This window comes from Perna viridis, chromosome 3 (genome assembly GCF_037379345.1).
Source record: "Perna viridis isolate PV_CMFRI_1.1 ecotype Kerala chromosome 3, ASM3737934v1, whole genome shotgun sequence".
NCBI lineage: Eukaryota > Metazoa > Mollusca > Bivalvia > Mytilida > Mytilidae > Perna > Perna viridis.
The window spans coordinates 18,376,153-18,397,844 of record NC_142447.1 but is presented as its reverse complement, the minus strand read 5'-3'; the positions used below and the strand labels follow the sequence as shown (position 1 = coordinate 18,397,844).

The following is a 21,692-nucleotide window of genomic DNA, read 5'->3' as shown; positions in this document are numbered from 1 at the left end:
CAACTGCTTTTACTGGAATTATACAGATGTATTTTTGTTTAATGCTTGTTTAAGGCTTCTACCAGTAGATCTAAAACGATGGGGCCAATACCCCAAAATCAATACCACCCTTCCTTTTGTAGTTTTTGGCCCTGCTAAAACACTTTATGAAGATCAATCATTTAATACTCAAATTATTGCATGAGAAAATCAAGTGTCTACTGAAAATACGATGACATGGAAGACAATGACGACAACAGCACCATACTAATATACGACAGCAAATTTGAGGTCATATAAAAAATGCTTGTTTCACCTAACTTTTTGGCCCATCATTCCAGTTTTTGTCACAAATCAAAAAGCAACCTCTGCCTATCCTTGGTGGAATGGCTCTCAGACAGGTTTCCAGGAACAATGTTCACTGTGTATTTTTTAAGAACTTTCATGTCATGAATTAGCTGTTTGTAGTTTGAGATGACATAACCTATGACAAAAACTTAAAAACCAATCGATATTTTCAAATATTACAAATTAATATCAATAGAAAGATAATGTTTCATACCTTTGTCAGCTATAGATTCAAGCTTTTGCCATATGGTATCTGAAATACCATTCCTTGACACAAATCTATGATCCATTCCAGGAAATAGGTTGGACGTCTTGTCTTCAGTAATAAATACTTTCTCAGTATCACTACACTGAAATTCAATGAATGTCCCACTTTTCATAGACAGTAACTGAATATTTTTCAGCAAGGAAAAATTGTCATTTTTCAGCAAGAATCCTAAAAGGTGTAGTTTTTTATCAGGTGTATAAGACTTCCAACAGTCAGAATTTCTTATTTTATCTACAACTATTTCAGGAGTAATCTTTTTCGGCTCCATCTTCATGAATTTCAGAACTTTTATTATATGAGGTGGCAACTCAACTAAGTTACATTTGCAGTCTAAAAGTAACTGTTTCACGGTTGATTGAACCTCCCCAGTATCTCCATCATCAAAGTATGCAACCAGTGCATCTGAGAGTTTGATCCATTTTCCATGTCCTTGTAATTGATTGGAAAAGAAGTATGCCTCCTCTAGAACAATACCATACAGTATTTTTAACATGGGCTTCCAACACGAATGAATTAACTCTGGGTCGGGTATAGAACCATATACATCCTGAATTAGCTGGGTTGTGTTTTTACCGGCAACACTTTTTGCCTTCAACTGTTGAATGAGTATTCTGAAAGTCTCAGGTAGTAGTTCAACAATCATTTTTTCATTCCATAACAGGCATTTGTCACTATCCTTAGTTTCACTGTTAGAAGCCGCCTCTTTCAAGTGTCGTCTATTATGTTCTAAAGCAAAGAAACCATTGACATGAAAGGGAAGCCCAGTCATACTTTGGTCAGTAATTGGCAATGGCAGGAAGCAAAAGATATGACCCGGTTGTTTCATCGAGTGGCTGGACCGTGTACAGTAAGCAACACCAGTGTATGGGCTATAGTGTAAATCTTTATCATGAAGTAAATCTCTCATTTCTTCAGAGATTGTCTTTGTACCGAATAAACAATTGACAACATGGAAGCACTCCTCTGTCTCATTTGTCCTTATTATCACTTCATATTGTGAAGTAATGGTTTCAGCTGGCAATTGTTTTTCCAATCCAGCTAGTTTTTCTTTGAATTGTGTCTTTTCCTTAGTAAAGCTTCGGTCATCAATATCCACCATTTCAAGGTTGTAATCTAGTTTACTTTTATTTTCCTTGATGTCAAAGATTTCTATCTTTTCCAAATGCTTCAAAAATAGCAGATTGTATGTGGCCTCCATCATAAATGAATGAAGCAACCGTTTTGCCTTTTTTGGGGAGTATATTGTGTCTGACAAACTGCTTTCTCCCTGTCGTAAAGGAAACCAAAATAATGTACCTCTGTACCCGTTGTTTTCTAAGGCACTAAACCCAAACCAATTCATTATACAAAATAGTCTTGACTTCGGGTCTTGGCGCTTTATTCTTTCCAATGCATACTCCCTGACTTCATTTTCTTTTCTTTTTGATCTAATTGGATCAATAACCACGATTTTCTTTCCACTGATAATAACAGGACTGTCTGTAAAATATGCAAAATATCATAAGAATGGCTTTAGCAAGTAAAATTGATTCAGGCTACATGTATATGTCACTGGCTAACAGGAAGAATAGTGTGAACCAACGTAGTTGTACCTATTGTCATACTAGGTATACCACTAATTCTACAAGAAATTAATAACGAACAACATCAAAAATTATTTACATTGTACAAGATTAAACCTCCGTCTACATAAAGCCACATATCACATTTAGTAGCTCTCTAGCTAAAAATCATGCGAAATGTGATACATGGTTGAAAAGCCTACATATTTTTTTGATATTTTGTTTTTAATGTTATAGTAAACAGAAATTAACGTGGCTTTTTGTATATCTAACACCTGTTCTAAGGAGATATAAATCATAAAGAATATACTATAGAATTTAAGGTAGTAGACCTGGGGTAAGAGTAATCAAGGGAACCAAGGTTACAGTGGTAATCAAAAGAATTTAATCCAGGGACAAAGACCAGACATGGAAAACAGACATACACAACAAAGAACATTAAGTAACTAAAATCATACAGACAAAGTAACAAAAGTAAATGAGCAACTCGGACTCCACTAAAAACTGGGAGCATGTAAGGGAGGTAATCCAAATTGAAAGGATTTTAGTCACGAGAGTGTTTGAATGACTCCTAATGTGCAAGCTTCAAAGTGATATTGATGTTAAAGGGAAATAACTCGAAGAAAGGGATCAAACTTCTAGAACAAAAATGCCAGCCCCCAGTAACTCTGTTCTTCTGAAGTATTGATTAAATGTTTTATTAAGGAGTATGTTTTATAAGGTGGGAAAATGTTTGAAATGATGCCTTCTATTGTAAACCAAGATTCCTTTAGATAAAATATTCAAATTAAAATATGAAAATAATCTCTGTCATGAGGCAGTACTGCAAACCAATAACTTTGCCATTTTTAAAACTCCTTAACCTTTTAGAGTTAATAAATATACTTTTTTCCCCTTATAAGACTTCAAGCTTTCTATTTTCAGTTTGTTGCTTTGTTCAGCACTGAATTATGTTTATCATATAAGTTTGTGTACATATATTCATGAATATTTGTGTGACATTAACTTGCAACAGTAGTTGACTCGAGCTGTGCCTGGCAATGCTCTTTCATCAATATAAGTCATCATAACTTGATATTTGGTGACCTTATTGAATATTAACATTATTTTAGCCATTATGATTAATTATAAAACAAAAACAAAAACATTTCAATGCACTACCCCTCAAATTATTGAAATATTAAAAAAAACACACACATGAGCTTTTCTGAAAATTTGTTTATTGATTTGCATAAGAAAAATCCATATAATGTCAGTTTTGTACGAAAATTGAATGATGGATTTTTGCCAAATTAAAGAGTAATCAAGGGAACCAAGATTATAGCGGTAATCAAAAGAATGTAATCCAGGGACAAAGACCAGACATGGAAAACAGACATACACAACAAAGAACATAAAGTAACTAAAATCATACATACAAAGTAACAAAAGTAAATGAGCAACTCGGACTCCACTAAAAACTGGGAGCATGGACCAGATGCACCGGTAGGGTAAGCTTCCTCTGCTTTTCTAGAAACACCCACCGAGTTGCTCATAAAAAGTCAAGTCCTCGTAGACAAACGAGGAAAAGAAAACTATGACCTGTTGAATAAATCAGTTTTCATGGTGCTGATGGATACACCATAACGATCCACGAGTTCATGATGACGACCATAAAACTTCTGTAGTGATGACTTCAATCTTGTTTTTTATAAAAGCAAATAGCTGAAAATTACCCCTTTGTGTTATTATGGTAAATTTAAAGTCTAATAGAGTAATTTTTTTATGTTAAATAGCTGTCTTTGTAAGAATCATGCAAAATCTGAAAAATGTGATACACCTTGAAAAATGCTACGTATTTTTATTTTTGTAATTAAGTTGTTTTATGGGTCTATACTATGAAATGTGTAATTATTCATTCAAATCTGCGTGCTCTTAGGAGATAATCAACATTGAAAATCCAGTAGCTTCTATTGTACTTGAGTGTCATTTACAGAGTTATCTCCCTTAATTTTGAAATCTACAGTGCATTCTATATAATTTTTATCTTCTAAGAACATGGATTATATGAAAAACAAAATGTTAATTTCTGTTTACTATGACATTTTAAACAAAATGTCAAAAATAAAAATATGTAGGCTTTTTATCCATGAATCACCTTTTGCATGATCCTTAGCTGGAGTGCTACTTAAATCTTATATTAATCCTTTTAAAGTGAATTTGACATTATATTCAGTTATTTATTTAAATATATAGTCAAAATGACCCTAAAATACCAGATATGGTTCAGTTTGGCCAATGATTCAGATTTCTAAAAATAGCAATATTTTAGTCCCCACTGTTCAAAATCTGCAAGGTGAATTTTCCTTAAAAATTGACAGTTGATGCACCACAGTTAGTGTAATATCATGTACAAATTAAAAGAAAATTCAATTATGGGAAAATTTTGGGGTACCCCAGGTCTACTACTATACAAGTAAGGGAGATAAATTTGTTAATGACACTGAAATACAATAGACTATTGAATATTCCATGTGAATTATCTCTTCAGAACAGACAGATTAGAATGAATAATTATACATTTCATCATATAGACCCATAAAGCAACTTAATAACAAAAATATAAATGTGTAGCCTTTCTTACATGTAGGTGTATCACATATTACAGAATTTACATGATTCGTACAAAGCTGGCTACTTAAAATCAAACTGACCAGTGAAAGCCAAGATTTTTGTAACAATTTTTCTTTATCATTCAATACAGTGAAAAATGGAAATGTGTCATGAAGCAGGAAGTGGATATCATATGGCAACAATGCATGCTCTACCTATATATAGAAACATGCAGAACTTAAAACCAATCTATCCAATGGGGCTTGAAATAGTTGTGATGAAATTCAGAGAGACGAAAAGGCAGACAATCTGATTCAAATATAGCAACGAGTTGGTGTATTAAATTTAAAATCAAGCTAAGTTTTAGCTAGAGAGAGAGAGAGAAAGACAAACAAGTTGATTGCTCAAATAAGTGTAGATATGAAATAGAAGGTGCACAATGGTATCATGTGATAAAGAATGTTCCATGAAAGTTCCATTGAATTCCATTCAGCGGTTTTTGAGGAGTTGCTAAATATTAGAAGAGGGTAGGCCCATCTTCTGCATCAGGAAACCCATTTGTCATTCAGATGGAAAAACAAAATAAAAAGTGCACAACAGCATTATGTGATAAAGAATATTTGAAACTTTCATGGAATTCCATAGAGCGGTTTGAGAAGAGTAGTATATTAGAAGATGGTCCCCCTTTGTTGACCAAAGACATAGTCCATGTTTTGTATTAGAATATCCGAAAACCCATTCCATTTTGCTCCAATTTTTGTAAAAATAAAGTCCCACAACTAAAACTAAAAAACATCAATAGAAGTACACATTTCATTTTAAAAAGTTTCATTAGAATTGCTTGAAGTGTATCCAAGTTATTGTGCAAATATTACAGATCCACCATTTTGTGAATAATGTTTTATAACTTGCAAACAAAAAATTAGAGATTCATAAAAATTAAAGAGCAGATAAATCAATTGTTCCAAAGTTTCATGGAAATATATGGAAGCACTTTTGAGTTATAGTCCAAAAACAGCAAATCCCCCTTTTTATGAATTAAGTCTAACAACAATAATTGAAAAATTGGAAATTAAAAAAAACAAATCCAAAGGGAGCTTACAGTAATTCATCAAAGTTTCATGTATGTTGTAGCAAGTGTTTTAAAGTTGAGGTTTTTTTAACTTAGAATTTCTCCATTTTTCAATCATGGAAGTCCTACAGCAAGCCTAATACATACATTTGCAAGGAAACTTCTTATGTTGAGGTAAAGACATAAAAATATTTTTGCATGGCTGCAATCTGCCACCACACTATCTCTCAAGGGTATATGTCAGGCATTCTCATCATTTATCCAGGATTAGATGCAAAAGATTGTCCTATTGCCAGGCACAAGTGAATTTACTACTTAGACAAGTTTTTCTATACTTGCCAGAAGAAAACCTAAATCATATCCATTGTTCATCTGATTTTAACTTAAACTGTTAAAGATAACCTAGTTTTCAATTTGGGCAAGTATAATTTTCATCAACTTGCCCAATGGGACAAGGGTCAAAAAATGTTAACATCATACCCTTTTACACTTACATCCTCACATGACTGGGTTAAACACCAGTTTCGAAAAGATTTGAACAGAAAACAGGTCCTATTTGATTTTTCGTAAGCCCATTCAAAAAAAAAAAACAAACAAACAAACAAACAAACAAACAAAAAAACAAAAACAAAAAATATTTTAACATTAACATTATGCTTATTATAAGATGGGGGCTTTTATCCAGGGGGCTTTTGTTCGGGGGGTTTATGTACGGGGGCTTTTGTCTGGAGGCTTTTGTCTGGGGGGCTTATATCCTAGTCCCATCATTAGTAATTTTGATTGGGTTGATTTTAGTGGGAGATTAAAGTGTAGTTTCTCAAAAGTCCAGATCTAAATATAGAAAGTACTATTGTCACATAAAAATATTGCATATGGAGACCAAATAAGCATCATTTGTTCCTTGGCTTTTCTGTACCATGAATCGCTTAACTATAGGCAGTGTCAGAACTTTATATGGACTGGTAGTTAAGTAATGTTTCAGGGACTTCAAAATAGACCTTTCCAGTTAAGTTCATTAGAATGTGTGACTTTTACTTCAACAACTGAGGTAGGGCTTAAGTAGAACAAGAGAATTTTCCTAGTGGTATTGTATATTGAATATGCTCCACATGTTTTCATGGACTATGCCATGGTTAGCATGAAAGGGTCTTTTGAACAGTGATCATTGGAAAATGTTCAATTTGATGTATTTACATGTATTTCTAAAAATTAGACAGAAGGTGATTCTGGCATGTCAAAAACCCAAATTCAGTTTTATTTCTTGTTCACAGACGGTTACTGATCATATAACCAGTCTTAAGTTTTAAATTTGGTTATTGCACTTTTCAGAAAAAAAATATATAGATTGTACATGAAATTAACACTTTGCAAGAGTTATCGTTCTTGATTTGGCTACATCTGGTTGATTTTAGTAGGAGATGAATATATGATTTTCTAAAAAGTGCAGATCTGAATGCAGAAAAGCTTATTGTTATGTGAAAGTATAGCATATGTAGACTAAAAATGCATCGTTTGTTTGGAGGGTTTTTCTTCACCATAAAACACTTTACCATTCGCAGTGTGTGACTGGTACTTAAAATAATCTTTAATTTGCATTACAATAAAAAGGAAAATAACTTAATTTACCTGTCATATGAAATACTGATTTGAATCCAAGACCAAATCTTCCCACTTTAAGCGGTTCGTCTTGTTTGATACTGTCATAGATTTTGATAATCCCTTTCCAATCTTTGTCAGTAAACATTGAATCATTAAATACTGCTATTCCTGGGCTCTACAGAAATAAAGACAAAATATAAACTAATGTGCTTGTAGCACATGATATGCCTGTCCATTCCTCATTTTTTAAAGTTAAAAGTACCAAAAAACACCGAAACTTTAAAACAATGTAAACTGATAACAAAAGCAGACTGTGACCCTTCCATAAAAAAAATTCTTTAAAAAAATCAAGTTCAGTTCTTTATTATCTACATATGTGTGAAGTATGTAATATTGCACTTTGGAAGCTATAGTCTCAATAGTTGATGTATATGGCCTTTAACAGAAAATCTTAATGTTAATGATAAATTTAGTGCTAAAAATATTGAATTGTTAGTCACATGCAAGCAATTATAAAAAAAAACAACTAGTCTTTCAAAGTAAAAGAACAAAACTTCCTGCCTTCTGCCCGTTCTTACCAAAAAAAAATTCATTATGTAAACATTTGTAATAAATTTCATGTTAACCTGCTGTCAAATATAGGTGTAAACATATTTGAAGATATTTTAATTCCCATTTGAAATTTCTCCTATAAATCACACCACAATGTCCAATGATATGAGTTTCAAAAAGGTAGACCTAGGGTAAGGGACATAACTCTTAAAATCAGTGATATGTTTGGATCATTTTCAATTTCACCAAAAACCTATCAAGCTTTCATTTGAAACAGAATGAAATTGGTCCAAGTTACTTTGATGCTTACATGAGATTGATATAAGTTGCTGAATACAAACGTTTGAATGATTTGTTAGAGTTGTGTCTCTTACCCTAGGTCTACCTCCTTAAACTCCTATTTCAAGTCAATTTTTTTTTCCATATCCAATCATTCATTGTTTGGTGACTAAAATAATATTTCTTCTCTGAAACTGATGTGGCTATGGATTTAGAACATATCAATACTTAAAAAGGTAAAAAATTAGGCTAGCAAATACCTGGTAGAATATAAAAAATAAACTAGAAGCCTTGTTTATCACAGGAGCCCCCAAGTAATTTATGTTAGTAGTGATTTTTTTAAGTAAATCAAATCTATCTGTTAGACACAAATGATGCCCGCTTGCTAGGTTTGCCAAATTAGGAACATGTTAATTTTTGTATGTAGACATGGTCTGTTGATTCAGTTCAATCCTTTCAAGACTTGCAATGACAAACTGTTCCAGTAAAAGAGGACCTATGGAGGTATTAATGGACACAAAAAAAATGTTAATACACCCCCCTCCCCCCATAACAAATCCCTAACTTTGTTGCTTGGGATATGTTTTTGACAAAAATAACAAGTTTAACTATCACCCAGTTCTGTAATATTTCATGAAAATCAAGATCCTATGACCTTGCACACCATCATTATGTGTAGAAACATCCTGCAAAAAATATTTTAGATGTAGTTCAAAAACTACAGAAAGAGATAGCAATACAAGCCATATAGCCCTATTTTTGATGAAAATAAGTAAGTTAAACTTTCACCAATTTCTGTAATATTTCACGAAAAACAAAATCCTTTGACCCTGCACACCTTCATCACGTGTAAATATATCCTTTAAAATGTTTTAGATGTAGTTCAAAAACTGTAGGAGGAGATAGCCAGACAAGCCATGATTATGTGTAATCCGGACGGATGGACAGACGGACAAACAGGGGTAAATTAATATGCCACCCCATGCAGGGGCATAAAAATAAAATCCTTCCATCCGCCCCATATTTTTTGTGAAGGTTGGGTGAAAATCTACCATTTAAGTTTATTTGGCCTTATACTATTTCAATAAGTACATGTATTGGTGAACTTGACTTTTGACATTCTGTCCCCAAATCTTTTTTAAAGCGTTCTCTTGTACATTAATATAAGCTAGATGAACAAATAATAATTTGTTTTTCACGCTCACCCCCTTTCCCAAAGAAATTATTTTAATAACTTACAAACCCCTTTTTGTGACAACTAACACATTTTTTCTGACACACTTGGTATAGTTTTGCTTTTTACCCTTTGACCTTAAAGATGGTCTTCATGGAAATACATGTCACCTGATTGCATTTCTGTTTCCCGATTGGCCAAATACTGGTAACTTAGAGGTGGTAAAAAAAAAACTGTATCGGAAATTTAAATTCTATGCTTGGTGTTATTTCCTGAATGAAATGTAGAAAATTATAAGTAAAAAGAACAAATTTTACTACGCTGGCTATCTAAGATAGTACATGTTTTTCTAGTCTGACAGATAAGGACAGATAATGATGGACCCAAAAAACAGCCTTACCCTCTGACCTTAAAAAAGATGTCAGATTAAGGTAAAGTACATGTATTATAAATAGTATAATGGTATGGTATGAAAACAGGGGCAGATCCAGGATTTCAGGTCAATGGGTGTAAAAAAAAAATTTGGGGGGGGGGGGTAGAATTTGTAAAAAATGAAGATATCATGCAAAGAATTTTTTTTCCCAATTTTAGGGGAGAGGGGTGTAAAACTTGCAAGCCCTACACTTGGACCGGAGACTGAAACTGGGGTATACTTCTGCTAGATCTAACCTTAAAGTATTGACAAAGAGAAGAGCTACCATCTGGTTGGTTTACTGTATTGTCATAGATAATTTTCATACAACTGGCACCAGCATCTTCAGCATTTTGAACTAACTCCTGTAAAAATCATGAGAAAAAAGTTCATTACATTTAAAAATAGCATAAGGCTGTTCAAATTTAATATCCTGATTCCTTTGTGTTTTTAAGTGCCACATTACCCAATACTAATGTCATATCAATGAAGTAAGAAAAGAGTAAAAAAGCCATCCCCATCATTTTTTTCTGTCCACAAACAATGTAAAAGCACCCTTATCATCTTTTTAAGACAGTAAGTCGCTGTCTTCATAAAAATCAGGCAGAAGGTGATTCATTCATGTCAAAAACCCATCTAACTGACACTTATTTCTTGTTTAGAAAACTTTAAGTTCTTGATTTGGTTAATTTTATTGGAAGAGTTAGAATGTCTATGTTTCTCAAAGGTGCATCTGAATCTGGAAATGATTATCGTAATATAAAATAATAGCATAAGTAAACTGAAAAATCATTGTTTGTTTGTTGGGTTTTTCTGCTTCATCAATCACTTTACCGTTGGCAGTGTCTGAATTTTATATGGACTGGTACATAAAAAGGTAAAAAAGATGCCTCCTCCCTTATTGATTTTCCTGGAAACTAAGAAATAACCTTTTCTTTAAAAGAGCCTAGCAAAACTTTATTTTCACCCTCTTAACAAAACCAGCTAACCTTGAAAAATATAATTTTGTGTATTCTTCAAACAAGAACTTCTTAGTTCTGTTTCGAACAGTTAGTACTCATATAATCTTCTTAACATTACATTTATTCTTTATTTGTTGAACACAACTTACCCTTAGAATTTGGGCATCATCAGGATATTCTGACAGAATCACTTGTAGCTGTCTTAGAAGAGTAGGTCTGTCCATTTCATAACTGATTTCTCCATCTGACAAGTCCTCTCTCTGCTCAACAGCATCTAAAATGAGTACCATGAATATTGGAGGATGGATAGAAACAAGGATTTTGAAATAATATTTAAGTACCATTCTGTGTAAGAATCTGGCAATGTGTGGCACATAATTCTTCTCAATTTGGTCTTTTTATGCCTCAAATACATTCAATACATCTAGAAAACAACCAAAAAAATCTATTTAAATTTATCCTGAAGCATTTATGACTTAGAAATTTATTGACTGCTTAATTGGGGAAAAAATTGTTGGAAAATTTTTCCACCATATTTTCAAAGTGCATTTCACCTAAATCTGACCGATCAATATCTTAAAAAGGCAAACTGTACAAACACTTTGATGGTTGTTCCTAGAGGTTAAGAGGTTAAGAGGTATAATGACTTGGATTATGCAATGAAGTCTCTGAGGCTTTTTTTCATGTGCCACACCTTAAACATATTTTGCCTGATTCTTAAAGAGAGAAGTACTTAAGAACAATAATAATTTAATTTTTGTTAAACTCACAAAAGTTTACTTTTTGACTCTTTAGATTTTGCTTTGGACCAATTTGAAAATAGGTCAAAAAATCCAAAATCTAAATGAAAGATTAGAACGAGCATGTCAAAGAACACCAAGAACTAATTATTTTCTGAAAATCAACCAAAGACCAAAGTGTAATTTTGGACCCAGTGAAGCTCTATGAGGACTCCTAAAAAAGTATTTTCATGTGACAACTTAGCTGACTCAATGGAGACTTTGGTAGAGCTCTACAAGCCACAGAAAGAGAGTCATCTTTATTTTTCTCTGTTCCTCATTTTTTAAAAAAATACACCTAGACTTATTTCTATACAAAAAAAACCAACCAAAATGGTTTTGCATACACATGTATATAAAACCCCTACAAACTTTTGTTATTGATAGAGGGTATTAAACTGTAGATTTGAACAAGGGACATCCACTTTTGTGAAGTGTTCATATCAAATTCAAAATTCATATCACGTCAATTATCCTAACCATTTCCATAAAGGAGGTAGACCCAGGGTAAGGGACACAACTCTTGAAAATCATTGGGACGTTTGTATTCAGCATTTTACATCAATCTCATGTAAGCATCAGGGTAATCTGGATTGATTTCATTCTGTTTCAAATAAAAGCTTGATACACTCCTTGAGACGTTCTTGTTTCCCATTTTAGCGTTCGTGCATCGTTTGTCGTGCATTTACACACAGTTTTGCATTCATTTAGATGTACGATAAATGCATGACGCTGTGAGCGTTTGTTTAAACATACGATAGAAGCGTTTGTTTATCCTGCGTTTAGGAAACCTAAATGTCTCAAGGAGTGTAGGCTTTGGTGAAATAAATATGATATATTTGTACAAATATATTATTGATTTCAAGAGTTATGTCCCTTACTCTCTCATTATACTGATTAACACAAATAGCATCTGGGATATCAAGATTAACTGATAACTTCAAATGTCAAGTAGAAAATCTGCCTTTACAAGTCATGTACAATGAACATATATGTATGGTTTCTATGAGATAATATAGGCAAATATTATGCTCAGGAAATGTACACTGTAAATGCAAAACTAAAAAATTCTATAGTTTAGTATTTACAGTGTACATTACCTATTACTCATGGGAAATGCAACATAGACCAGGAAAAAGCTATTTTCAATTGCTCATTTCAGTTGTGGAAAGTTTAATTAAAAGGATAAACTTTCATGGAAATATAGTGAAAATTCTAAAGTCTAAAGCACTCCATTAATTCCATTAACCCCAAAAATACAGAACATATACAAATTTAAATAAAATTGTAGTTAATGGTAGCAGTTGTATTTCTTGGATCAAGAATTGAAAAGAAACCAGATACATGTTCAATCATTCTACTAAATTATTGAATATCGCTATGTGAAATGTGATTAATTCATTTGCCGGGGAATCAGGCTTCTGTTTTTTTTTTGTTTTTTGTTTTTGCATTAATACTTAATTTATTTGTTGAAACCTATTCAAACCCTACTCTTATCAGATAAATGACTTCCTGTGTTAAAGAAGGAGTTTGGTTTAGACAGGTTTTGGGATATTCAGGATTTAGTTTAGATAAGTTCTACTGTATACCCCTCAAAAAAAGTCCTGTATTGCTCTACTTTTTGGTTCTTAATCGACACCCTAACCTGAATACTTGTAAATCCCTCTGATGTAACTATATTAATACCTATTTGACTAGAATGATATGTAAATGTCTTCTTCAGCTTGTTACTGCCAGTCCCATTTCCATCTTCTCTTTGACATTCCACAGTATCATCACAGGTTGAGTCAGAACGGCTGTACAAAGTGGATACTTCACAAACAGTTGCAGATCTATCAGGTTGATCTACCTGTGCAATGCTGCTGCTTCCCTCCCTTTTTCTTTCTGCATTATTGCAAGTTCCAGAATGGTCATTTTTTCTGCTACATTCCTGGCCCTCGGCACTTGAACTATCAAGTCGAGGTTTCTTACATTCCCCTTCACTCTCTCTCTTCTTCCGTTTCTTTTTAATCTTTTTGTCTTTGCCCATTATCTAAAAATAAGCAACAATGATGACATAATGACACAACAACTTCTAACAATAATGACATTGATTTTTGTTCTTCTTGACGTGGGGGGCCTGGGATCTTATGATGATTATGTTGAGTTAGAAAATATTTTTGCACAAGCGCATAAATAATTAATTTACTTCAGCAGCAACCAGAGTAAAAATCTGCAGAGTTGAGTAATGGAGAAATACTGAATCATAAATTTTCTTTCTGTCCATGGCTGAGGAAAAACATTTTTTGCTCGAATTCGGAATAATTATATTTTTTTCAAAATAGTCCCAGCACACCCCCTCCCCAATCTCAGTATAAAAATGGTTGGTGCCATAGGTTCTTACAGTAAGAGACAATTGCATCACACATATACATGAATATAGCTTTTATTTGAACAATGTGATATCAAATGTCATTCAGAACTAGTTTTTGTCATTAAAAAAACAGAGATTTTTACATATCGCAAAAAAGCACAACTTTTTATTGAAATTCCAAATTGTAAAAAGACTGGCTCAAAATTTCACAATTTCAGAATTCAAGATCAAATCAAAAGATCCAGTTATGTTTACAGGTCAATAAGCCCTGATGCAGAGTATATCAAGCATGTTCATCAACTGCCACCCCCCCCCCACCAGTTAAAATGAAAATGACATTTTATAAGAACCAAATTTCATCCAGGGCCAGATCCAAGATTAAAAGAATGTAATGCCGAGCGAATTTTTTGAGGTAGAATTTATGGAAAATCAAGATTTCATGCAACAAAATATATTATTTTCTAATTTTTAGGCGGGCGTTTGCCTGACATGTATGCCCATCCTGGATCAGTGCCTGTGATCAGAAAAAATAATCTAATAAAAATAATTTTGATATAAGGAGAATGGACATGGTGAGTATGTCAAACAGACAACCACACTGGGATGAAAAATTGTCAGCTCAATGCAGCCCATGGGTCTTCAATAAATAATGAGGAAACCCTGACACCACTGGGCAGGTTGCAGCTTGCCCCAAAACAACCTTTTACACAGGTAAAACAAAATAGTTATCACTATATACTCCAGTAACATGAAGTAAACTGGAAGTGAAAATGAAAGAAGTCATACAGTAGCCAGAAATTCCTGACTTGGGGCAGGTACAAAAATGTGGTGGGGTTACAGTACTGAGTTCATCCCATATTAAAAACACAGGATTTTGCTAAAAGTCGACATACAGTAAATACAAGGAAAGACAATTATTTACATGTATTGTAGCATGTACATCAGACAACACTTTTGACATGTTTTACACTCTGTTCGAAAGTTGCACATGTCAGTGGCGGATTCAGGGGCAGACCAGCTTCCACCCCCCTAAGAAAATTCCAATTTTTAAAAATTGCTGAAAATTGTTCGTGTTACCCTCAGAATGCAAGATGTGAGGTTTAATATTTCAAAATTTTTTTTGAGGTCATATCCCAAATCCCCCTAGCAAATCCGGATCACTTCATGACACTCACCAGGGATCATGTCAAAAAATATTTTTAGGGCCCCCTTACCTAAAACTCTGGATCCGCCACTGCATGTCGGGTTGAGATTATCAGTCCTAGGAAAGAGTGGACCTAGACTGTTTTGAAATCCAACGGCTGACTTGCCAGACAAGCTGGGCCGTTGAACTTCTGAGCTCGTCCCATATCAAAAACACAGGATTTTGCTTACAGTCATGTACATCAGACAAAACTAACGACATGTTTTACACTCTGTTTGAAAGTTTCATGCAGCTTATTTTTACAAAATTTCACAATATTTGACTCTGTGATCTTGAACTTCAGATCATAATATTTAGTTAATTATTTTAAATTTCTTTTCTAAAGACGAAATACTGCAGAAAAGCACACATAATATTCTTAGTAGTACAAACTTTCATTACATACCTACAGTCTCGAAGCGCGCATCAAAGTTGGTGCACTAAATCCCGTGCTTTTGATATATATATATGGGACGAGCTCAGAGGTTCAACTGCCCCCAGCTTGTCTGGCAAATCAGAGTAATCTCGGACCGGACTGATAATCCCAACCCGACATATCAATATCCAAATGAAATACAAAAAAATAGGGTTGCAGGTTTAGAGGAAAATTCGACAAGGCTAAAGAAAAAGACGTTTTAAAGGATCAAACGTGAATTCATTGATAGCCTACAGGAACATAAATTAGAAATTAAAATACATTAATTTTGCAGACACTTAGTGACTTACCTCCTACATGTAACACCAGATCTAGACTAACAATGACATCATGACTAGTCTAACGGATTATATTAAAAAAAAAACATGTAAGTTACCAAGAGAGATCATGACGTACATGGTAAATTGAACTCTTTTGATAAAAGAATAATCGATTTTCTGGAAGAAGACTTCGTAAAAATTAAAAACGATAGTGAAAGTAGAAGTAGATTTTTTTTATCATTTTGCGGAAATGGAACCGAGTTTGTAGGGAATATTTTAATTATCATTGCAAACACACGTAACATTCCAATATGTATCGTCTGTTTTCATTCATTTCATCAAGTTCATATTTAATAAAAATATTAAACGTTATGCTTTAGAACAGTTATAATATATGGCGTAAAAATCACTCACAGTACACGGTAGCGCATGTCACGTGCTCCATCCCAGACAGTATTCTTCCGTTGGACCAACGTTGTTTAATGGTTGGTTCATTGGCTTTTATATGGCGTTAGCAAGACGACCTTGGCCCAGTGTAATAGCCGATAGTTATGATAATATTTCTTCTTGATTCATTTTTATCAAAATGGTTTCTATTTGACAAGCCAATGGCCATGACGTATTGAAATTTTAAATAATTTCATATCATTAAAAAGGTTCTACGTTGGCCCAACGTTGGTCCAACGTTGGCCCTACTATGTTCAAAACAACCATTGCATTTTATGCTTCTCTTTAATAACTCGTTTTAGAAGCTATTTGTACTTTGAAGTATTCAATTTGTTTAATTGCAACTTTTAAATCAAAACCATGATTACATAATTTGCATTATTCCATATTTGTCCATTTTGAACCAACATTGAACCAACGTCGAAACAACTTTGGTAACACTCGTGTTAAAACAGACTTCATATTATTCATGATGCAAAAATGTATGTCGATCTCAAGAAAAGTAAAATAAAAAAACAGACGCCGACGTATGAAAGCAAATATTTTGTTGCACCTAAACTGCGACCAAGTTGGGCCAACGTTGAAACACTAAAAATAGATATATACTTATTATTATAATTTTACTTTAAAAAAAAAGGTTTGTGAGCTCTTTTTACAAATTCTTTATTTGCATGTTTAATATTGATGCAACGAGAATTCACGTTTCACATTTAGAACTTAATAACACAAAAATTATTATGAATAACCAAATCTGATTATCTGTGATTATCTCCCCTTTATCCAGTTTTTTAACAGAGAGCATAATGCACTTTTTTCCAAACAAAAATTATCTTTAATTTTGAACAAATGTATAAATAGTTTCGATATAAATTCTTCCTTGTAAACACAAAACAGTGACAAGCATTATCATTTGTCTATTGTATGGAAAAAATACAAATTTTCAATATTTAGTTTACCAATGCTTGTAATATCTGCTAATTTTATAATAGATTTTTCTAGTTTTAATCTTGTACGTACGGAGGGCCCAATTTGGTGGGCTTTAATAATACCAAAATTATTTAAAGCCCACCAAATTGGGCCGTCCGTGCGAGACCCGACAGGATAGTCAAGGACGTTAATACCCCCTTAATAGTAGTAATAATCTTGTATGTTGACGTACTCCCAAGTAGTTAGAGTGGGGGGAACGCTCTCGGACTCACGTGGAGTCTGGGAGTAGGCCAGAGCGTCAACAGAGCAGCCCAGCCGCTAGTAGGACACACTCTGACCGAGGTATCCCGAAGGCTGTGCTTCGCTACCTCCAACTACTAACAGATATCTACTAATACAATCACCGCAAGAGACAGTCGTGCGAGATCCGCAAGGATAGTCAAGACCGTATAAACCCAGTCGGAATCTTGTAAACTGCAATCAGCTTGTCATTGAAATTTTCTAAAGATAAAGAATTTATATAAAAAACAGAGGGAAATTTTGAGCGCTTACTCTGAAGGAGTGCATTATATCAGCACTCTACGATATAACTAGGAAACAAATTTAAAAATTCTGTTCTTTTATCTTAACTTCTTAAGGAATACCATCCTCGGGTCGGACGACATGGTTGGGTTAACGTTGGGCTTATGTTGGGCCAACATTGGGGATTCGTTGAGTCAGTGTTGGCATGACGTTGGCCCAACTATAGTTTGCTTCCGTTGGGCCAACTTTGGCTCTCTATGCACTTAAAGAAGCAGGCATTAAAAATAGAGTTTTGTGAATGGTTTGGTTTTTCACCACAGACATTCTCCATTTGCTATTTACTTACACTGTAGCATGACATAGCTTTGGGGTTGTATATTGAACAAATCTTTGGTTTAATGATGTTTCATAACTATATTTAAAAAAAAACAAAGCATTATGGTATTCTTCGTAATGAGGGTTGTTTTGCCGCATAACCTGTTTGCCCTGATTATTTCCTCCCTATTCATATTTGCCCCAAGTCTTTTTCCCTTATATGACTTGTGAAAAGAATACTTTGTTTTTAATTACTATGGAAAAATTCTTCCATCTTTCCCAATAATGTTACCTACATTGTAATTAAATGGGATTTTTTTAGTGGTACAAAAAACAATGACACTGATTAATTACTGTTTATAAATCTTAAATTGTACAACATAATGTATAATCTTTATTGTATAAATAGGAGCGAAACAACCCAGCAAAAATCAACTCAGTATGAACATTTAATGAGTCAAAACGACTTGATACCTCATTGTACTAGTAGAAAACATTAAATGTAAGTATTTATAAGAATCATGCAATATGGAAAAAAATCCGAATCATGCAATATGGAAAAAAAAATCAGAAACATGCATGTCAAAACCACACCGATCTGACAACTCTGACAATAAAATATCGCTCAAGAATGCTTTCTCTATATGAAATGATCATTATTTGGTCTCTGCATCATTGGATTTGCTCAGAAATTTTTCAATAGAATCTAGAATAAAGAGTGCATTTTAATGAAATTGTAACTCAATGGTCCAGCATGATATGGAAAATCTTGTCTGTTTTCCATGATTCTGATTTTGCAAATAGTTAAATTACACTATCAAAATGATGTTTTCTATGCTATGTTTCACTTACTGCCTGATTCGTACAGGGACTGACACATAATATCATACATTTCCATGTTCTGTGCTTCATTGTTTTTGTTCTATATGTACATATATTAGTTTCAAATTGATTGATGTACAGTATCTGTATATGTGTAAATCTATTCAGATTTAATTGTCAATTTAATATTTAGTTTTATATGAAACTGATCCTCTCTAGTGCTATTCTGATGCTGACAAATAAAGGCATTTATTTAGTTATAATTTTCGGGAAAAAGCAAGCCCAAGTATTTTACGCATGAAGGAACTCTTCATCACAAATCCTTGTTTGTCTTTCAGGATGAAGGCTGTGAAGTGTATAATAAGTTCAGGGAGATGATTTAGTGACATAAACCAGAATGGCACACGACTACAATTGTGAGTATCATTGATGAAGTTAGTACATTTTTAAACATTTTCCCCTTGTTACAATTATCAAAATCTCAGAATTTCAAAAAAATGTTTGTAAAAATACACCATTTTCTTTAATACAGCTTTTTGAAGTAATATGGGTACATCACGTTTATGTAATCAATACAGTGAGTATAACGAGAAACTGACCTCTCGCACTAGACGCGGTACAAAAGCTGGGAGGAATTTCTTTCGACCTATCAGAACTAGAGTGTCGCCTAACAGAGAATTTAAATGCAAAACAATTTCAAATGTTAACATTTCCAACTTAGTTACAATCAACACTCAGATTGATTACACCAGCCCTAATCTTGAAAATGTAATTCCAATTTTATTAAAATCACGCCTGAACGAAAGTAGACAATCCATATCACGAACACCTTTCCTGAAAAATATTGCTACATCTTCAAATGGTGATAAATATTCAAACTTAAAACTTATTTCGTTGCATGCTAGATCAGTATAGAACAAGACCACATCAATATGCAATTATATTTATATTTTATCTACTCGTGCAGACTTGTTAGCGATAACCGAAACATGGCTTGGAACTACGGTAGACAAAGGAATTATCGCAGAACTGACTCCTGACGGGTATGCGATCGACCATATCACACGAACCGGATAAAGAGGCGGTGGAGTTGCTTTGATTTACAACACAAACCTGGATGTCAAATTAATCAAACCAGTCAAAACTTTTACGCATTTCGAAGTTGTACAGTTCAATGTTGGAACTATCAATAAACATTTTCGCTTGTGCATTATTTACCGCCCACCACCATCACGAACAACAATTTTAAAATTGCTAATTTCTTCGATGAGTGGCATGATTTTCTAGATCAGCTTGTTGTAATTCCAGGGGAAATTGTCTTAACTGATGATTTGAATTTTCATCTTGACAATCCGAATGACGTCACTGCCCGTCGATTTCTCGTATCTTTGAAAGACCGCGGATTAGTGCAACACATTCAAGGTGCGACTCATATCAAGGGACACACTCTCGATGTAGTGATCACAAGAGAGATTTCGTCAATCCTCTCTGATACACCTTCAATATGTATTCCATATCTCTGCGATAAACACGATAACTTTTCTGGCGACCATTACGCCCTCCACTCTAAACTTCGTATATCAAAACCATCGAATCAGAAGAAAAAGTTTCCTTTCGCAAATACGGCGAGATTTCAATGGACGCTCTTATTCTCGACATACAAACTTCATGTGTTCAGGATATCGATAAACCTGTTGAGAAACTTGTGAAAGCATACAACACCGACATGAAAGCGATCGTTGATAAACATGCGCCATTAGTCTCGAAAGAGATCATAATTCGACCAAATACGGAATGGTATAACGGTCATCTTCGTACAACTAAGACAGATCAACGGAAAGCCGAGCGTAGAATGAGGAAGACTGGGCTAACAGTAGATCGTGAAATATTTAAAGATAAATGTAGGCAAACAAACAGACTTCTCATACAAAGCAAGAAAGACTATTACTCTAATAAGATATTTGAAATTGGCAACGATCAGAAAAAACTTTACAGACTTACTAATAATCTAATGGGGAATATCCATCAAACAGTCCTCCCTTCACATCAGAGTGAAAAGGATCTTGGGAACAAATTCGGAGAATTCTTTCTTGGGAAAATACAAATAATTCGTAACGAACTCAGTGCTAAGTCAATCACTGCAGACATTACACTGGATATCTTAAGAGCTGATAAAAAGTTCACCGGTGAGCCATTGACAACCTTTTCAGTTGCATCATGTTAATGAAGTACAAAAGATCATCTCATCAGCTCCGTCTAAATCCTGTGAGCTCGATCCAATATCAACAAATATTATCAAAGATTGTTTAGAAACATTGCTGCCTACAATTACAGGCATTGTGAACAAATCCTTATCCGGCAGCACTCAAGAGAGCAATAGTGCGTCCACTACTCAAAAAGGACAATTTAGATAAGGAGATAATGAAGAACTATCGTCCAGTTTCAAACTTACCTTTCATTTCGAAAGTAGTCGAAAAAGTTGTTGCATCGAGAATTGAGTGTCACTTAAAATCGAATTCCTTCAATCAGCGTATCGAGAATTCCACTCTACTGAGACCGCCCTTCTACGCGTCCATCATGATATCACGTCTGCTCTAGACAAAAACTGTTGTACCGTACTTTTGATGCTAGATTTATCAGCGGCATTTGATGTCATTGACCATAATATTCTCATGAATCGTCTCGAATTTTCTTTTGGAATATCTGGAACAGCTTTATCGTGGTTACAATCCTACTTGACGAACAGGACTTAATGTGTTTCGATTGGATCTACTCTTCCCGACGATAAGCGTCTTCGATATGGTGTACCCCAGGGTTCCGTTTTAGGACCCAAACTTTACTGCATGTTC

At 33.9% G+C, this 21,692-nt stretch overlaps 1 protein-coding gene across 2 annotated transcripts in view; it reads right to left on the bottom strand.

Annotated features, from left to right (window-relative positions):
• The window catches only part of LOC148621291 (sacsin-like), a 35,228-nt gene extending 18,928 nt beyond the window's left edge, over positions 1-16,300 (bottom strand). The window contains exons 1-6 of one of the 2 annotated variants that reach the window (XM_088575458.1): positions 16,225-16,300; positions 13,265-13,610; positions 10,949-11,073; positions 10,095-10,202; positions 7,448-7,595; positions 542-2,074 (exon numbers count right to left, since the gene is read on the bottom strand). In XM_088575458.1, the coding sequence (XP_088431584.1) occupies positions 542-2,074; positions 7,448-7,595; positions 10,095-10,202; positions 10,949-11,073; positions 13,265-13,607 (2,257 nt within the window). In that variant the 5' untranslated portion in view covers positions 13,608-13,610; positions 16,225-16,300. Of the gene's footprint in view, positions 1-541; positions 2,075-7,447; positions 7,596-10,094; positions 10,203-10,948; positions 11,074-13,264; positions 13,611-15,840; positions 16,012-16,224 lie in introns of those variants that run through there. The other variant, XM_088575456.1, reaches the window with a different exon arrangement.
• Positions 16,301-21,692: the final 5,392 nt, after the last annotated feature.